The sequence below is a fragment of the Tenrec ecaudatus genome, chromosome 9 (assembly GCF_050624435.1).
Source record: "Tenrec ecaudatus isolate mTenEca1 chromosome 9, mTenEca1.hap1, whole genome shotgun sequence".
Classification (NCBI taxonomy): Eukaryota; Metazoa; Chordata; class Mammalia; order Afrosoricida; family Tenrecidae; genus Tenrec; species Tenrec ecaudatus.
Window position 1 is genome coordinate 91,565,933 of NC_134538.1, and position 19,096 is coordinate 91,585,028.

At 44.0% G+C, this 19,096-nt stretch overlaps 2 protein-coding genes across 4 annotated transcripts in view; one reads left to right on the forward strand and one right to left on the reverse strand.

Moving 5' to 3' along the window:
* BZW2 (basic leucine zipper and W2 domains 2) overlaps positions 1 to 11,356 on the reverse strand; it is a 66,630-nt gene extending 55,274 nt beyond the window's left edge. The window contains exon 1 of one of the 3 annotated variants that reach the window (XM_075558339.1): positions 11,230 to 11,356. The gene's annotated coding sequence lies outside the window, so the exon portion shown is untranslated. Of the gene's footprint in view, positions 1 to 11,019; positions 11,156 to 11,229 lie in introns of those variants that run through there. The other 2 variants (XM_075558341.1, XM_075558340.1) reach the window with 2 other exon arrangements.
* Positions 11,357 to 11,507: 151 nt separating this feature from the next.
* The window catches only part of ANKMY2 (ankyrin repeat and MYND domain containing 2), a 43,429-nt gene continuing 35,840 nt past the window's right edge, over positions 11,508 to 19,096 (forward strand). Inside the window, exon 1 of the mRNA XM_075558338.1 lies at positions 11,508 to 11,789. Within this exon, the coding sequence (XP_075414453.1) occupies positions 11,723 to 11,789 (67 nt within the window). The 5' untranslated portion in view covers positions 11,508 to 11,722. The remainder of the gene's footprint in view (positions 11,790 to 19,096) is intronic.

A 19,096-nucleotide genomic window follows, 5' to 3' on the forward strand; every position in this document is an offset into this window, starting at 1 on the left:
CACAACTCCACAGAAATGTAAGTGGAAAATACAACAAATAATGATTTTACAACTCTTCTTGTTATGATTGAACCATTGAATTGTGATATATGGACTCAATGTCAACGAAACTGTTCACAAAAGTAAAATAAGTAAATAATGCAGACGTACAAATTCTCGATTCACTTTTTTTCAGAGTTCAACATACAGAGAGCCATCGTTTGCTTATTTATTCCTTTACCAATCTCAACAATCACGCAGCACAATCGGGCCGTCTAAAGGAAAGGCAGGGGGGCCTCCAGTGTGTCATCAGACATTATGTGATGCATCTGAATTGCAGTTGTACTCATAAATACTTCCATTATTTAACATGTGAATTATTTTTCAGAGGAAGCATTGGGGACTCAGTTGTACAATTCATTCACCCGTGCACAAGACCCAGGCTTGATTGCTCAGGTGCAGCCACTGTTTGCGTCTATGACACTGAAGAGGTCGGTTCCAGTGGAACTTTCCGACCACACTGGATGAGGAAGAAAGACAGGGTCACCCATTGCTGAAAATCAGCCCATGAACATCCCGTGGATCACTACAATCAGTGGGGCACCAAATAGTGGGGATTATATAGGGTCTGGCAGTCTTCAGTTGTGTATAAGGTTATCATGAGGTGGGGGCCAATGCCATGGCAGCTCACAATTACTTTCTCACTTTTAATTGATACTCATGATCTCCAAACTCATTCACTGCCACTGAGTCAGTGCTGAAACCCCTGTTGGTTTCTGAGACGGTATCTGTTTTGGGGGACTAGAAAGGCCAGTCTTCCTCCCAATTAATATCCAGAAGTTATGAAATATTTTGAAAACTATGGACCTAAAGTCAAGCTCTCATCTAAAACTCTTGGTGCATAAGGCACACCTCTGCTTGAGGTCAAAGAGTCTATTAAAGATCAGTGATACAGCAGGGAGCGTAGCACAGAACGCCCTGACCTTCTGGAGTCCACATATGTGGATGGGTAGCATCAACATCTAATCAACTCAGTCTCAACTCAGTACACTTTCCAAATAGCCAACCAAATGGTTGAAATGTCTTGGGTAGTTATTTATGTGATTCCTCCATGCAGCTTTTTCATTATTTGCCTCATAGACTTTATGGGATAGCATGAGGTGAAGCATGGAGCATAAATATCGATTTAGAGGCTTGTTCAGCAGTTGGATAAATTAGCATACTTATTGCCATCGAGACAATTCTGAATCATAATGACCCTATAGAGCAAGGTGGAACTGCCCCTGTGGGTTTCTGAGACTGTAATTCATTATGGGATTAGAAAGTCTCACCTTTCTCCCGTGGAGCTGATCAGTGGTTTGGAACTGCTGACTGGGGGGTTAGCACCCCAATACATAATCACTATGCTACTAACTAGCCTACATTACCTTCAAAATACCAATGAGGTCTCCACAGACTTGTATTAATATAGACAAACCCCCTTTAGAGAGATGACAAAACAAAACCCTACATTGTAGACACAATACAGGGCGTTTACCATGCTGTGGCTTCTAGTGGTCCAGGATGTAGTTTTCAAATTGCTTCCTTCAACTCACCCAAAACCCACAGCCTCCACATTTCCAAACCAACACAGTCACACTCCCCTTTCTCTGCACCATTAATGCAGGAGGTTCTTTTTGGTTTATAATGGCCCCATTTTATTATCTTCCACGCTGAGAAAAACATGTCAGGCCTCCCCCTGCCCAAGAAATGACCCTAAATTCAGGAACTGTCCCGGTGAGTTTGAAAAGCTTTTAAGATCCCTTGTGTGAACATTTATGAAACGAAGATAATAGAATATATAAAACTGAATCTGCCATGTAGTATCTTATGATGCATTTGTTACACCATTCGGAGTTATTATTTCTTATTATAGCTCAACTCCACCTAGTCGGGTTTTTTTAGATTTATCTGGATCACTGCTCTTGAGTCAACACCAATTCATAGTGAGCCTCTAGGACAGGGCGGAACTGTGAGTTCCCTAGACTATGTTGATGGGAGCAGAAATCCCCATCTTTCACCGGCTTATGTAGATAGAAGTCCTCAAGAACAATAGTACCTCTACAAATTATTATATTAAAAAACAATCTTATCTAGTGAGCCCTGGTGAGGAGCTGTGGTGGCCTAGTGGTTAGGCTTTGGGCTGCTAACCTCAAGGTCAGCAGTTTGAAACCACTAGCTGCTCAGTGGAGAAAGATGAGGTTCTCTACACCTGTAAAGAGTTACAGTTTTGGAAACCCACAGGGGCAGTTATCCCCTGGCCTACAGGGTTACTTTGAGTTGGACCTGGTTCGATGGCAGTGGCAGTGAGCCCTAGTGGTAATATCAGATAACATTGGACTGTTAACCTCAAAGTTGGTGGTTTAAATCCCACAGCCATTCCGTGGAGCAGAGATGAGGAGAGATGCTCCTCTAAAGATTTTCAGCCTTAGAAATCTTATATATGATCTCTATGAGTTGGAATCAAGTTGATGGCAGTGGGTTTAGCATAAAAATAAATTAAAATTAAACAAAGAAAATATAATTCTATATCTTACAAAGATTTATTTTTTTCTTACTAAAATAGTATTTTCAGAATTATGAAAACTGAAGATAGCTAAAGTACCATATTACCCTCTTAAATATCAATAATATTAATGTGGGGCATTATCCTTTCTTATAATATCATCATTCCTTTTTTTTTGACAAATGAAACATCTGGTGTTAAAAATCAAGGCAAAATGACACCATCCTTTCCTTGACATTTAGCAAAATCATGATAACCTAAAGCTTTATTTTCAAACAGACAGTTTACAAATCTGACTGTTTGAACAGTTTTTGGCACAATTTACTGGACACATATCACCTTTAGAACAGGCCACATCATACTACTTGGCACTTAAACCCCCCTGCAGGCTACTTGCTATGGGGGCCTATCGAACGACTTGCTGTCAAGTATGCAATACACACCAGATCACAGTGAATTTAAAAGTATCCATATGTATACCCGGCTGGCATTGGTGGATTTTGTATTTAAAAAAGAAGATATCCAGAAATTCTAAATCATCATATGTGCTTCTCTTTTCCCTAATAAATATGTAGGAACATTGCTGTGGAAACTCTTAATGACAAGCACACTCAACCATTCAAGTAATTCACAGAGATCCAACTAACTCCTAATCCCTGAGTTCCATCTCTCAGCTTTAACTCTTTCAGCAAAGTCTATATCCTATCCATTAATAAAATTTGAAAGGAAAATAAGGAACTCGCAAAAATAAAATTAAGAGCAATAAGTTCTAAAATTCCTTTGAGGTAGAGACAATAACAAGTTCTTTTTATCTGCTTTCATACTTATTTCATTTGCAAAATAAACTTCACAACAAAGTTCCTGCTTATTTTATTCTGTTTTGGATAAATGCAAATCATTTCACATGCAGGCACAAAAAAATGATACGAGGCACAATGATGTAAGTATCTTCCCTATTGTCTCTTTTCCAGTCCATTATCAATTTTCCTGCTCTATTGATTTTGAAGTTAATATGCTGGTATTAACTTTTATAAAATATTTGAGCAAGAAATTATCATCAAAATGTTCTCTCCTACATAATCTACCACTTTAATTTTTAAAAAGTGGTCACACTGAAGAACATATGCTTCTGAAGCATATCACTTCTAGCTCTAGTACTGAGTGAGAGATAAAATTACAGCTCCCTAACACTGCTCGGGGTTCTTTCACTGGGGATGATTTTTACTGAAATGCTTTCCTTTCCCTGCTTCACCTTCCCAAGCTCATCAGTATTTCAAGAGGCCATTCAAGCCTTACCTTCTCCGTCAACTAGTCCTCCTAAGAGTCCCCTTGCTCTGGACCCACACTGAGCCTGGGGACTGCATTGGTTGGGGGTGGGAGAAATGGTGGGGAGGGGCATCTATTCAAGCCGAGAAGGATTTTAGTATAATTTGTTAGGAGAAATGGGCCAAGGATGGCATTCCAGAAGCAGGAAACAGGAGGAGAGTGGGTAAGGGAGTGATGATACGGTGGGAATTAAAACTGAAAGGTAGATGGCAACTGGTTAGATAGCAACTGGGCGGGACAAAGGAAAGTGGGAAAAGGCTGCCAGAGCTGCGTGCAGACAGGAGCAGAACAACTTTCAGATGATTGTCTTAGTCCCCATCGTTCTCAGGGGCTGAGCTGATCTCTTCAAAGACAGGCTAAGTCACTAGAGAAAGACCATGTCATATCCTTTGTGATTCAGCGAATACAATAGATGCCCAAGATCTTTCTTGGTAATATAAAATGTTAACCCTGAGATTCAATTGCTAGAATTATGTCGTTTATCAAAAGGTAAGTCTCTATAATAATTTTCATCTTCAAAAATGTAGGAAAAAATAAGTTATGGCAAAAGCTAAGGTCTACAAACTGTACTTGAAAAAATTTATTAAGTAGAGCTGTAGATAACTGTTATACATATATTTTCCAACTGTTAAAATCTGACAGATTGGCCTCCAAACACCAATTTTATAAAGCATTCTATAGCTCATTTTATAACACAGAGATACCTCAAAAATCTTCAATGTCACACTGTACATTTGGCTAGTAGTCCCATCTCATATGCGGGGAACCTGAAAGTAAGGAAAATTTCCTTGACAAGCACATCTGGCCACTGGCCACTGGAGCTTTAGTGTCCTTACTCCAACACGCCTGCGACTATACTTGGCCAGATCCCCAGGCAGGCACCCAAGTCAGAAGAGGCCACTTCATGGGGCCTTTGTACTCTACAATCAACAGACCCAGGATGAGGTTTGACTCAGAGGTGTCTTAAAGAGCTGCTTTGTCTACTGGATCTAACACAATCCCACAAGGGATAGTCAAATAATGAGACATGAAAACACCCATTTCCTAACATAAAATCTATTTATTGGGAAGGTGAATTCTACCCCTTTCCTTTTGAAGAGGAAGTGGTATTCTGTTTCTAATTAGTGGAACTGTGATAAGAGGCATCAGCTAGAAGTTGAATATACAATAAGGGATCCTTCCTTTCCCCTGGTGGTGTAATAAGTTATGAGTTGGGCAGGGTCATCAGTTCAAAACCACCAGCAGCTCTGTGGAAGAAAGATGAAGCTTTTTACTCCCATAAAGATTTACAGCCTTGGAAACCAACGGGGTGGCTCTGCTTGTCCTATAGGGCTGGAATCAACTCTTGATGGCAGTGAGTTTGGTTTGGGCTCCGTCAATAGTCAGTAGTGGGACTAGACTGACTACACTACCCCTAAATTCTATGAAGGCTCTGTTTTGAAACTTATTTAAATACTCTTTAGATCTGGGGAAAGGATTATAAGTGATATAAAAAAGATTTCACTACCATTGTTCTTTACAAACAATATTTAACAAGTCAACACATGAGGGGGCTTCAAAATGTCCAAGAAAAAAAGTCCATGTCTTTAACTCCATTGGTCCCAGACTTCCTGAAGCTGCTCAGAATAAGAAACTTAAATCTTAAGAAGAACCAAGTTACAAAGTAGCAAGAATCCAGAAAGTTAGGTGTGAAAATAAGCATTTGGTTAAGTGAAACCCTGAGTAGCCAGCCCACATGGTGTTCAACCTGGTGCTGTTTTTCCTACATGTACATGTTTCTGTGACACTGCAGAAATTGCTGCTGACAGTTTGGGTCCTCTTGCTGTAGAAATACCTCCAAGCGTACAACATAGCCAGCATCTCCACTTCATTCACATCCTGATTTCCTCAGTTAACTGATTATACTTCAACCTCGTGTTCAGACATGCCCACAAATTAATTTGTCAAGGTCCAAGAGAGATATCGAGATGAACTGCCAGTGAGATATTCGCCAGCCCCTGTGACATAAGCACTGAGTAGTAATGCCACCCACCTTCTAGCTTTATGGAAAAGTTACAATTGCTCTGGTGTTTATGGAAGTGCACTGAAAGCACTCTGCAGCTAGCTGCAGCGATATTAACATTTAAAGGAATACTTGCATACCCTAAACTTCGTAAAGAAAAACAGCATTCATATTCGTTCTACTTACATTTTACACAACAAACAACAAAATCTCACAATTATTTTTAAAGGCTGTTATATTTCCAAATGTTCACATTTACATATTTGTTATGGAATTTTTCAAACCATCCCAAAGTAGAGAGAGCAGTACAATGAAGCCAATGCCCGCATCATCCAGCTTCAACAGTTACCAAACTTGGTCTCATGTATACTCTTGCCTAGTCTCTGCACCCCATAGCCATGGAGTTATTTATACTACAGCCTGTCTCAGGCATCCTATAATGTCCTCTCTACACATATCAGTACACATCTCCAGTAGATAAAAGATTTCCAAAAAATAAAACAGCATTATTTTCAAACCTAATTAAAAAAAATAAGATATCCAATTAGTCAAGTACTCAGTTGTAAGAAAGAAAGTTAAATATCAAGCAAAATACTACTCTGAAAAACACAATCCTCACAATCTCACAATGACTTATTTCCCTGCAATGAAAGCACCATTCTCTTAAAGCAGGGAGCTGAGGACCAGGGTCTGTAGTGGGAGAAAGCAAGAATACCAAATTTGTGTGTGTGCATGTAAATTTTTTTTAAGTTAATTGCAGTCAATGGAATGTCAAGAAGCTTGAAACTCAAAATGTTTTCATGACTCCGTAATGCTTAGTTACGGGTATTTGTGCTTAATGCCTTATCACATCACATTATCAGGGAGGATTAGCCAAGCAGAGAAACAAGTCCCCGAAAATACCTTTAGAGACCACGCTGCCCTCAATTAACCATTTACTGAGCATACACTAAGTGCAAACTATTGGGTCATAGTCTAGAGGAACAAAGGCAAACCAGATGGACTTAGTTTATAGCCCAGGAGAGGGTACACATGAACTAGTGTGACTAATAGCCCAGAAGGAGAGGGTACACATGGACTAGTGCAATTGATTACTTCTGACGTACTTGCCGCAGTGTGCACGCATGCAGCATACAACTGCCCCCGGGGCCTTCAATGCTGTGCCCTTCCCAACGCAGACCACCGTGCTGTCTCCTGAGGTGCCACTGTGTGGATTTGAACCTTGACTTTTGTTGTTATTTTTATTTCTTAATCATTTTATTGGGGGCTCAGACAACTCTTATCACATTCCATCCATCTATCCATTGTGTCAAGCACATGTGTACATCTGTTGCCATCGTTTTCCAAACATTTGCTTTCTACTTGAGCCCTTGGTATCAGCTCCTCATTCCACCCCCTCCCTGAACCCTAACTTCTACTGAACCATTTGTACCACCCAGAATGCCCTTCCCCGCATCGTCGATCAATAACAGCCATAACAGAAGAAGATGAGAAAGGTGCTTTGGATTTTCTTACAGAGATCCAGATAAATGAGCAATGAGATTAATTGGGAAGAGGACAAGAGACGATGGGAAAGATTCGTTGTTCACAGCCATCAAGTTGGCCCCTGGCTCATGGCTACCACCCGCCCAATGGGACGTCACGATTGTGATCCACAGGGCTATCTTGGGCTAATTTTGGGAAACAGATCGCCAGCCCTTTTGTTCTAGTCTGACTTAGTCCCGAAAGCTCTGTTGAAATCTGTTCAGCTACTCTTAAACCACTTCTGAAGGCCAAGTGGTTCATGTCCGCAAATCGACATGCATCCATCTCCCTCTGAACCACACTGCGCTCTGGGCAGAGAATAGAAGACACCAACATTGGAACCAGTAGCTGGGTTGCTTATCAAAAGCATCCCCGTATAAATATTTTACACACACACACACACACACACACACACACACACATACATCTTCCAGCTGAGGGACTTACACATGTGTGTTTATTAGTATCAATGTATACTCGCACTCCTGAATGAGCAGAGGGAGAAAAGAGGTGATCTTCAAAGCGGTTATCTTTAAGTCGTCTCTTAAAAATTTAGTTAAACAGTTCTGGGAGGGGAGAAGCAGTCAGGAGGGAAGGGAATTATTCCAGGAAGAGCAGAGCAGGAACAAAGGGGTGGAAATTACTGGCATGTTAGCATACCAGCAGCTTGGTGAAGTTAGGGCATGTGTGGGAGGGGCTGGCTGACTGGAAATGAAGCTGAGGTCAGAAGTGGGAAGCCTGACCTGGGTCTTAGTTCTGTGGTCAGTAGCAAGCCACGGACACATTTTAAGTGAATCAGTTTTGACTTTTCCAGAGTAGAAATCTCATCTTCTGTGGATGATAGGGCTCACTGTTTACTGACCGGGTAGTTTCTTGAATTAACTGGGCTGGGAGAAGCGAGGGAGAAGTGAGTGATTCCCTGGCAGAAGGCCAGGGAAGTAAGCTGTAGTTGGAAAACAGGTGATGGAACTCATATATAAAAAAAAAACAAACCAGTACAGACACCAAATTGTTCGATACCATATGCTTTACTCAGTATCAAACAGGTATGTTAGTGTGTTCCAATTTTGAAATATACAAAGGATCTTTAAAAGGCATGAAGGTACAATTCCCTAAACATATACAGTATCTTTGGAAAGATGGAAAATAGGTATGATTGGCTGTGAGGCATGGAGAAAGGTCTGAGGAAAGAGGAGAGGGAGAATGAACTTTGGTTACCTCTGGCCTGTTGACCCACATTATTATTACCTAATAGCTGGTCAAAAGATCATGTATGGTAATTCCCCCTATACTGCTAGGTACATTCGCAGAGCCCGCGAAAACCTTTCAGAGACGAAGCTAGGTTTTTTTGTTCTGTCTCTGAGATGTCCTAACGTCGCAGCTGTTGCCAAATTAATTAACGTACTTTGCTTCCAATGTCATGGTGGGTTCATGAGTTCTGTGTAGGGCTGCTAACCACAAGGTAAGCAGTTCAGAGCCACCAGCTGCTACTTGAGAGAAGAGGAAGTTTCCTACTCCAGTAAAGAGTTACAGTCTCAGAAACCCACAAGGGCAGCTCTATGCTGTACTTTAGGGTCGCTGAGTCAGAATTGACTTGATGGCAGTCAGTTTGAGACTTTCTGTCCCTTTGCTCTGTGGAAACAGAATTAAGACTGGACAATTCTGAGTTGCTGAGGATATGTCTGTTATCAATAAAACTTCTTTGATTCTAATGACAAGTAAAGTTCCCTGGTCAGATCACATGAACCTTCTTACATTAAATATTTACATTGTACAAAAACGACTAATGTAATCCATCTGATGAGCACTATCCGTTACATACCTCTTTCTAAAAAATGTAGGCCGAATCATATGGTGCATTTGCATTTGTAGGGAGGTATTCACTTTTCTTTGTCTTTAAGTGGCTTTGAATCTCAAAGGACCGAGGCTATGCATTCCCAAGGGACAAAGGTCCAGCTAGGTACCAGGAGGCACCAAGAAAAAAGATGATAACTTGCTATCCTTGAGGACCTGGCAAGCCCAGTTCCACAAACAGGTGTGACCTTCAACTAATCAAAGCCAAAATTTGGCACGCGAGATGGAAATATTGCAATGAGGCACCTAGCTCTGCCCATGTATCCACTGGTAAGACATCAAGTCACATGTTGGGGGAGGCTACACTCCTCAAGCATTTACTCAGGTTTGTGGGTTCTCCCTGGATGACTCTGTTCTATAAACGGACTTAACCGTGGCCATAACAGCATTTTAAGTGCTACGAACCACCACTCTCCAAAGCCTTGCCACTTGGTGTTTCAACAGCCACATCATTATTCAAGTATAGTAGTCAAACAAAAGTTTCTTTGTTAGGCATTGCGATGAATAATTTCAGGCCATTTTCTTATGAGATGTACGCGCGCAGATCTGCCCCACCCTATAAAGATGTAGTCTTAGAAAATAAAACAGTTGGGAGTCTGGGAAAAGAATTTTTATGAAAGGCAGGAAATAAAGATGAGCATCTTCCTGGATTTTTCAGGATTACTCATAAATGTTTAAAGCAAAATGAGGGCCTAAGGCCAGAGCAACAAGCGTTTCCCTTCATTTGTGGCACTACAGGGAGAAAGGGTACCCTGGGAATGCTAACAAGAACCCATCGACATCATTAGTCACACAGTTCTCTTTGAGGAAGATGGATCTTGAGAGAAATGTCAATACTAGTCTGGAGAGAAACAACAGCAAAACATAAACATTAATTTCGAAAGAAGCTTTCATTGTAGCTGTAAATATGTAACGGATGCGTGCTCTGGAGAAATGAGTGGCTTCACCGTGTAGCAAACAAGTCATGTTTCCGAGCCACAGGAGGGCACACACTTGCATTTAGCCTCTCTCTGCTCGTGGCTGAAGCAGGAGGTTGCAAATCACACTTGAATGAAGGCTGGATTTAACGAGTAATCTCTGGCTATATATAGACAGCACTTCTAGTTTGATGCCCGCCCTCTGCCCTCTTCCTCCCTCCATTTCCATGAATCCCAAGATCCGAGTTAAAAAGAGGCTGGGAATTCCAGGCAAAGGGCGTTCTCTAACAAACCGTGCAGTCTTAGTGCAAGTGTGAATTGCTCCCTATTAGGGCCTAACAGTCTTAGTGGGCACTGCAGGAGCGACTCCATCAGGTCTTCTGCAACAGCTTCCCGAGAAGCCGTCAGGGAGCTGACAAGTAGTGGGGAGGGCGAGTCTTGCCAAAGGAGGGATACATTATCCCCAGTCTAGCCCCACTGCACTCATCCTGGGGGCTCTCCTGCCACCCCCAGAGCCCCATCCTTGGCCTCCCCGGGAGCTGTATCTGGCGGTGCCCTGCACCAGACGCTGCACATCCGCCACTTCCACCGCGTGGCTGGCCCCGCCAGCTCCGGCTCCCGGGGTCTCCCGGGCGGCCAGGGGTGACGAGAGGTAGCAGCGAGGGCGTCCCTGCTGGGGCACAGAGGAGCACTGGGACCCGAGCTGGCGGGGATCGAGGGTAAGTCTCGCCCTGCAGAGCGGCGGGAGGCTCCTCAGCGCGCACATGCTTCCTCCCGGCCACCTCTGGCCCCCGAAGAAACCCCTGCAGGGGCGGCGGCCGCAGCTCCAGCAGCCCTCGGCGCTGCATCTGCCCCACCTGCGTCCATCGTACCTGTCTGAGGAGGTAGCGGCGACGCGCGAGGCTGCAGGCTGCGACGATGCGGGCAGCGGAGGCGGCGGTAGAGACGGCGGCAGACAATGGAGGAGTGAAGGACAGACACATTGACACCGACACACGGAGCCCGGAGCAGCCCCGCCTCCCGCCCCGCCCCGGCCTCCCCGCCCGCCCCCAGCGCGGGCTGCGTCACTCCTGGGGACCCACCGGGGGTGTCTCTCAGGCCGGAGGCCTCTGCGCGACCCCCAAAGCCGTCATCCAATCAAGGACTACCAGCGAGAGAACGCGGACCACGTCGTTGCCGCCGCCGAGGTCTGTAGCGGCCGGCATGCGGACAGCGCGCGAGTCGGGGGACTGTGGCTCCTACCCTCTGACTTTCTCATTTGGTTTCTTCTGCCAAGGTTAGTCCAATGGGAGCCTCTCGCCGCCGCCTCCACGGCTCCGCCTCCCGCTCCGGCCAATGAGGCTCAGAGGGCGGTCCTGGCGCCTGGGCCTGCGGACGGCTCGCGGACGGCGCCCGGCCGGCTCGCTGGGGCTCGCCCGCTGCACGCCCGCCGGCTGCAAGGAGCCGAGAAACCCATCGCTTCCGCGGTCGGCTGCCCTGGAGCCGCCCCCCTGCTGCTGACGTTCCCGACACGGACCCAGCTTTTCTTCCCAAGACGCCCCAAGAAACAGCATCACTTTCAACCTGGCGGACGCAATGGTTCACATAAAGAAAGGCGAGCTGGCCCAGCAGGAAAAGGAGCTGCTGGAAGTCATCGGCAAAGGTATGGGCGCTAGATTGCGACCCGAACGCCCGCCGGCCCCGCCAGCGGGGCGGCGGTGCTCGCGGGACGCCCCTGGCCCGGCGGACCCTGGGGATGCTCTTCTTCTGCGAGGTTGGCAGCCTCATCCTGGGAAATGGCGATTGTCCAACGGGCCTGGGACAGGATGTGGGGCGCGAGAGGCGGACGGGGCAGCACTGCTGGGACTCGAGCGGAGATGGCCGAGGCTCGAGCTCGGCTCCAGCTTTTGCAAATCCTCCGATTTCCGGGATCCACCTCCGACTCTAATGACAGCCCGACCTACTCGTGAGCGTCCTAGGGTGCGCATTCAAAGCAAAAAAACCTCCCGAGCTGATTTTGAACCTGGTCCTTCGCGGCAACGGTAGCTTTGTCGTTTCAGGTTCTTCTCGGTTGTCGTAGGGGACATGTGGACTTCCGGAGGCAGAAAGATCTAGATCCCTGGCGGATCCCTGCTCTCGTTGGGAAGTGGAGGAGCTCGTTCCGAGAGGGCTTCCTTGTAAGGCACAGAACAAGGCCTGCCATATGCTTCATGGGGCCCTCCTCGCCTTCTTTGCAGAAGACCCCAGGGTGGCACGGCCTCGTTCCTCCGCCCCTGCAGCACGGTAGCGGTCTCTCCACGGAGCCCGCCTGAGTTTTGCCTTCCACCCTCCCCACGCCCTCCGCATTCCCTCCCCATTCCCTCCGCTCCAGATCCCTGGGAGAGACGATCTGGCTTGCTGCAGCCGGAAGCCATATTTCCCTCGCAGGCACCAAGAGAAGATCCCGGAGCAGTTCTCTGGAGTCCCGTTACCTGACCGGTGACACATGCGTGGCTCGTTGGCTTCTGGGATGGAGATGGGGGGTAGTTTATTGGTTGTTTGAAGTCGCAGGTGAAGCTAGTCACATCTGTCCAGCAAGGACAGGAGCCAGCCGCTGCCACACAAGCTTCCTCGTTCCTAGGCGTCTTTTTATGGCGCAGCCAAGCGGGCAGACTCGATTTCGGACCCTCAGAAAGCAACGCGGGTTTAGTTTTCATACCTGCAAAGAAATTTTAAACGTCCAGGAAAAAAACATAGATTTTTTTTTCAAAGATGAGATTAGATTTTTAACAACTCAACAAGTGGTAATGGGCTGAGTTCACCCTTTTGACCTCAGTTTCCCCAAGTCAGTCACAGCTGTAGCTACCAAGACTAGTGTTCTTCGCCTAGAATTTTGTGCATGTGAGCTGGTGTTTTCGTGGTTTATACCGCATGATTCCAACTGTCCCCTTGGGCTCTGCTGGCTTTCCCTTTTGCCTGACTGAGCAATTTGTCTCTGTCTTGCTTGCCTGGGGAATTCAGTTCAGCAAACGTGAGTCCGAGCAGTGTGCCAGGGACTGTGTTGGATGACAGAGAAACAAAGGATCAGCTCTCAATTCAGGGGTGCAAATTCTGTCTTTAAACAAGGCCAGGGGCTCTCTCCCGTGTCCTCTCAAACGTGTCTCCCCGGGGACAGCTCTGTAGGATTTCTGAAGGAGGTGCAAAGAATTCTGGGACATATTCCTAAGTGCCCACCAGTTTTTTAGTTTTTATTATTTTTAAGTAGTACATAAAGTAGAACCAATATGAGTTTATTCGGGGGATATTCCTGATTCCAGACCCACTCCCGCCAGTTGGTGCCTGAGTGTGCAGCAGTTTACTGCTTCCCTGGCCTCTATGAGAAGTGCTACGGCCTTGGTAGGTAATGCCTTCTTGTCCACAGACCGGAATGAGACCACAGACCTGCACGCCCCTCAAAAACGAAACGGGAGAGATGAGTATTTGCTGTTGGGTGCTGTGCAGTCAGCTCCGGTTCATAGCACCCCGATGGATGCATGACAGAATGCTCTCACTCCCAATTATTCCATGTTTCAGCCCATTGTTGCAACCACCGTGTCAATCCATCTCGTCAGGGGCCTTCCCTTCTAAGTTAACAAGCATGGTGACATAATTTATTGAATGCTATAATGAACCAGAGAATCCTAAACACCTAACAAGGGTTTATACATTTAATCTTGGTGAAATATAATTTATTTTTAAGCTGTAATATTACGAGTAGCCATGGGTGGTGGTTAACCCAACCGTTGTCATTTCTTTGTGCGTTGACCTTGAGTCAGAAACATTTTTTCTGAGGTTCTCCAACAGAAGAGTGGGAAAAATAAAGTGATCCTCATTTTTTTCTCCCACTGACCTTGGAGTTAGCATTTCATCGCTTAAGCCAGAGCACTATTAAGGCTCCCTGAGAACAGTAATAGAGCCTTCTTAATTACCTGTGAGGATGAAATGAGATAGAATTTAAACAAACATTTTAAAACGGTATCTTTATTAGCTATTATTATGAGAAATATAATCTTTGTAGATTAGGAAATTGAGGGATTGTGAGGTTAGGCAATTTGCCCCGTGTTACCCAATTAATAAGTGGCAGAGCAGAAAGAAGTATCATGTGGGCCATATCATATCAATATTCTGGACACAAAAGAACACTAAACAAACAAAAACAAAACCAACTCAAACAGTAAACACCATATTCATTTCTAGACACATTTTCATTTCAATAGATTGCAGTCCTTTGCTAAATTAATTTTAATTGTTAATAGTTTTGTGTGCATTTGATATATATTATTTTGTTCTATAGTTAAATAAAAGTCAGAAGCAAAGTAGGAAAGTTTTGTATTTGTGCCTGTAAAAAATATTTTTTATTTAGTGAGTAGTGAAGGGGTCCTTAATATTTTCCCTCTTTGATATATTTCCTAACTTTGATTAGGTGTAAGCACTCCTAGTTGTAGCTGGAGCTAACAGTACATTTTCAGCAAAGTCTGGCACCTTAGCCAGTCTGAAGAAAACCCAACAAATACCATATTTGAATTCCTCCCTTTTGCTAATTACTGAGAACTAGAAATTAGCCAATGGATTGTATATTGGATATACAATTTTATAGAAGACTATTGTGCAGCTAGTCCTTGATTGATGGCACATCTAAATTACCATGAAGCACACCACGTCCATCCTTATCCTTCGTAATGTGTATTCCATACAGTGTTGTGGTTCATATATACTAATGATTTTCTTAGATGCTCACTTGAACAAGGGTTCAATAAGAGTATCTACGTAATGACTTGTGTGGATGAAATGAGTTACAATGAGTATAAACAAATCATATGAAACACTGTTTATGGCGAAGCTGTCAAGAGCTCTGATGGTGCTGTCAGTTAAGTACGGGACTACTGACCATGAAATCAGAGGTTCATAGCCACCAGCCACTCCTCGTGAGAAAGATGAGGCTATCTGCTCCTGTAAAGATGTATTGCCTTAGAAACACTATATAGGATTCTTGTGAGTCGGAATCAACTAGATGACAGTGTCTTTATATTTTTGGCAGAGGAGCAGTGGGAGTGATGATGTTATTATGGTAAATACAGAAATCTCTATTAAAAAGCGAAAAACCCTCACTGCCATCTGGTTGATTCTGACTCATGTGAGTTTCCAACCCTTAACTCTTTACGGGAGTAGAAAGCTCTGTTTTCTCCAGTATAGGGGCTGGTGGTTTTGAACTGCTGACCTTGTAGTTAGCAGCACAACACATAACCACTGCACTACCAGGGCTCCCCAGTGATCTCTATAGCTTGAGGGGTTGAGGGTTTAAACCTGCCCAATGTTACCAAGATGATTATTTTGTGATATCCTATTCAAAACACTGGTATATTTGTTAGTCTGGGTGGCCTAGAGAAACAAATTCATAGGCACTTATATATGTGTAAGAGAGAACTTTATATCAAAAAGCAATTGTACATTAAGAAAACATCCCAGCCCAGTCCAGATCAAGTCCGATATTAGCCCATATTTCTGATACCAATCTATAAATTCCTCTTCAGAATCACGAAACACATGCAATGACACTGACTGCAGGAAGATCACAGGCCAGTGGTTGGAAAACCTTGTAGATCAGTGGCAGTGGAAGCATCTCAGCACTGGCGTGAATCTCCACATGGCTCCTCCATCTCCAAGGCTCTAGTGTAGCTCCCTGTGTCTTGTCATCAGGAATACAAAGCAGAGAGTATGTCTGCCCCACCTCCAGCAAGCTATTTATCTTCATAGCACCTCCAAATGGGGTCATCAAGCAGCGACATGACTGACAGGCTAAACTCCACCCCTTGCTCTTAAGAGTATCAAGTTGGCACCAGATTATATAACTACCACAATATTGATAAAGACATTGAAAATAAAGGGCAAGACAATGAACCATTTGAGGAAAAAAAGGCATTTGACATTTGGTGGAAACAATTTTGGATGTAGTCAGTGAATGAGAGTCTACTTGTAAATTGGGAACATTGCTTTTGGACATTTCACAGTAATTTCTTGTTCAGAGTGAGTTTTATGCCAGGTATGCTACAGCAGTATACTTTTTTGCTAGCATAATAAGGGATTCCAGATGAAATTGAATGTCTTCATATACAAAGCAACTTCCCTTTTAGATACTATAATTTTTATTCCCCAAGCCCACAGCAATTGAGTCAAGTCCAACTCACAGCAAACCTGTACCTGGTTTCTGAAGCTACAAATCTTTTCAAGACCAGAAAAACCTCATCTTTCTCCCCAGCAGCAGCTGATGAATTTGTAGGTCGCATTCCAAAGCTTATCTACCAGCGTCACTGCATATTTATGCAGTGCTTCCCAATCAAAGCATGAGGACATTGTTTGTTAAAAAGTCTCAGAATATGATGGCAACATATATACAAGCTTGCTTGATATAATTGATTTATGGATTGTTATAATATTTGTAAGAGCCCACAATAGAATGATTTAAATTTTTTTTTAAATGTAAGTATAGAATTAAAACAGTAGATCCATTAGAAACTTAAACTCACCTACTCTTTCTAAAGTGTTATATAATTGAAAGTATCTATTTTTAAATGTTTGTATTTATGATTATATGTAAATATGTTTTAAAATTAAGACACTACATAATTAAATGATTTTACTTATACATAAAAATGATAGCCGAGCTTCTCTCCTCTCCTCTCCTCTCCGCAAGAAAAAAAAAATGATAGCCACTAACAAGTAAACTTGTAAAAAATACTTTATTTTGATAGATCCATTAAGACATTCCTTTTGGGGGATAGTACTCAATAATGATTGAAGCCTATACATCGTCTCATCTTCTGGATATCGGATAGATTTCTAGACAAAGATAGGTCACATTTGTATTGTCCTTTTCGGTTTTGGTTTGATTACATATACATGTCTTCCTAGGACAGTCAGGGTCTCCATCTGGACACCAAGCATGTCAAAATGAATTATGTTGCACCCCGATGAGGGCTGCTATGGTGGCATTAGGGACCTGGTGGGCGTCTAACTGTAAGGTCAGCAGTCCAAGGGGGGAAGGCGAGCCTGGCTGCTCCTGAAAGATTCAGAGGCTCGGAAACCTTATGGAGCAATTCTTCTCTGTCCCCTGTGGTCACTATGAGAGGAGTCAACTCCAATGCGGTGGGCTTCAGAAGTGCGGGACCTTGACTACAAACTCACAAGTCTTTTTATACACAGCACTTTCTGTGTGTCCTGTATCCGGATAAGCCCTTAGTCTCCCTTAGAGCCCTATAGAATGTATGTTGCTAGCGCAGCTTGTCTAGGTCTTGTCATGTTTCATGGCAGTTTGGGAAGGACTGTAGTGCTAGGAGTGAAACTACTACAGTGAGATTCTTAGTATTGTCTCCTCTCGGCTCAAATGTTGTTTCATCCAGATACATTGTTCAATCCCACCCTTATGAAGCAGGCTAATTTTTTTCTGTGTGTGTGTGTGTGTGTGTGTGTGTGTGTGTGTGTGTTGGGGGTGGTGATGGTGGTGGTGGTGGTTGGTTTTTCCTCTGATGTGAGCAAACCCAGAGGACCTGGCTGTTAAAAATTCCTATCTTCAGTGTAGCTCTATTAATTTCTCCATTCGATAAAGATTAATGTTGATACTGCACATCCTACCAGTAATGTCTTTATATTATCTGTTTTATAAGCTAGGTTCTAATATCTATTGCAATGGTTACACAGAACTCATAGAGAAAATTCATGATGAAAGGGTTTATTAAGGAAGTTAACAAGTTGTAATGCCAGTGAGGAATGCTCAGGGTTGAGTTGTTTATCAAAACACGTTACAAAGTTCTATCAAGTCAGCTAATACATACCTGACGGGCATACCACTCTGCTATAAGCCTCATCCCTAAGGCATTTAGCTCGAGCTTTGTGGGTCAGCCAGCCTCATCCCCTTAATTGTGCCCAGAGACCCCCCACTCCAATAAGCTTCAGCCAATAGCTCTGAACTCCACATCCGGGAACAGCAAGCCTAGCTTCCTAAATTGAGTCCCCAGAGACCCCTCCCCCCCCCCCCCCCCATCCAGTAAACCTCAGCCAGAAGGCACTCAGCTCCCCTTTCTCAGATGAGCAAATCCAACTTCCCCAATTAAGTGCCCCGAAGCACCACACACCTCAAGCCAGCTTCTTCATGAAAACATGAATCTCTGCTTGCTCCTTGAGTTGGGGAGTCAGTCGCTCTTTCACATGGTCTGGCTCCCGGATGTGCTGCTGCTCCTTTGGGCATGAGATCCCTCCTCCTGCTTCCAATTGTATGCACAATAGGATGGCCCTGCAGGGAATCCTGTGCACAGTTACGCACAGGTGAATCCTATCGGCATCTTACCCTGCCCTCATACATACCAGATCCATGCAGGGAAAAGAAGCTTGGAGTTAGACTTTGGCTACAAGAGCCACATTATAGAATTCACTGTCCTTGTATCCCTTACAGTATGGGATCACCCTGTCGTACAGTGGTGCTCAACCTTCCTAATGCCACGACCCCCCAGTCATACAGTTATTTTCATTGTTACTTCATAACTCTAATTTTGCTACTCTTATGAATTGGGCGACCCCATTGAAAGGGTAATTCAACCCCAAAAGGGGTCGCGACCCACAGGTTGAGAACCACTGCTATATTGTTTGTTAATTTTTAACATCACGGTTTTCTCTTCCCAGTCTTTTTGACTTAATTGCAAAATATCATTTGAGAAGAGTCAGGAATGGCAAAGAGCAGAACTCATTCTGTGTGCGCCATGCGCTTTACAGTTCTCTGCTTGCCTAGACCTTCGGCAGTTCCTTAGTGACGCCATTAAGTTGAGGACACCCCATTAAATACCATCACAAGTTTTGAAAATTGGGCATTTGGCTCATCTGTTTCCCCAAATCTCTTTGTTTTCTGGAATCAGAAAGTGTTAACCAATCACTTTTCATCCTAGTTCCTGGAGTTGGAAAGGT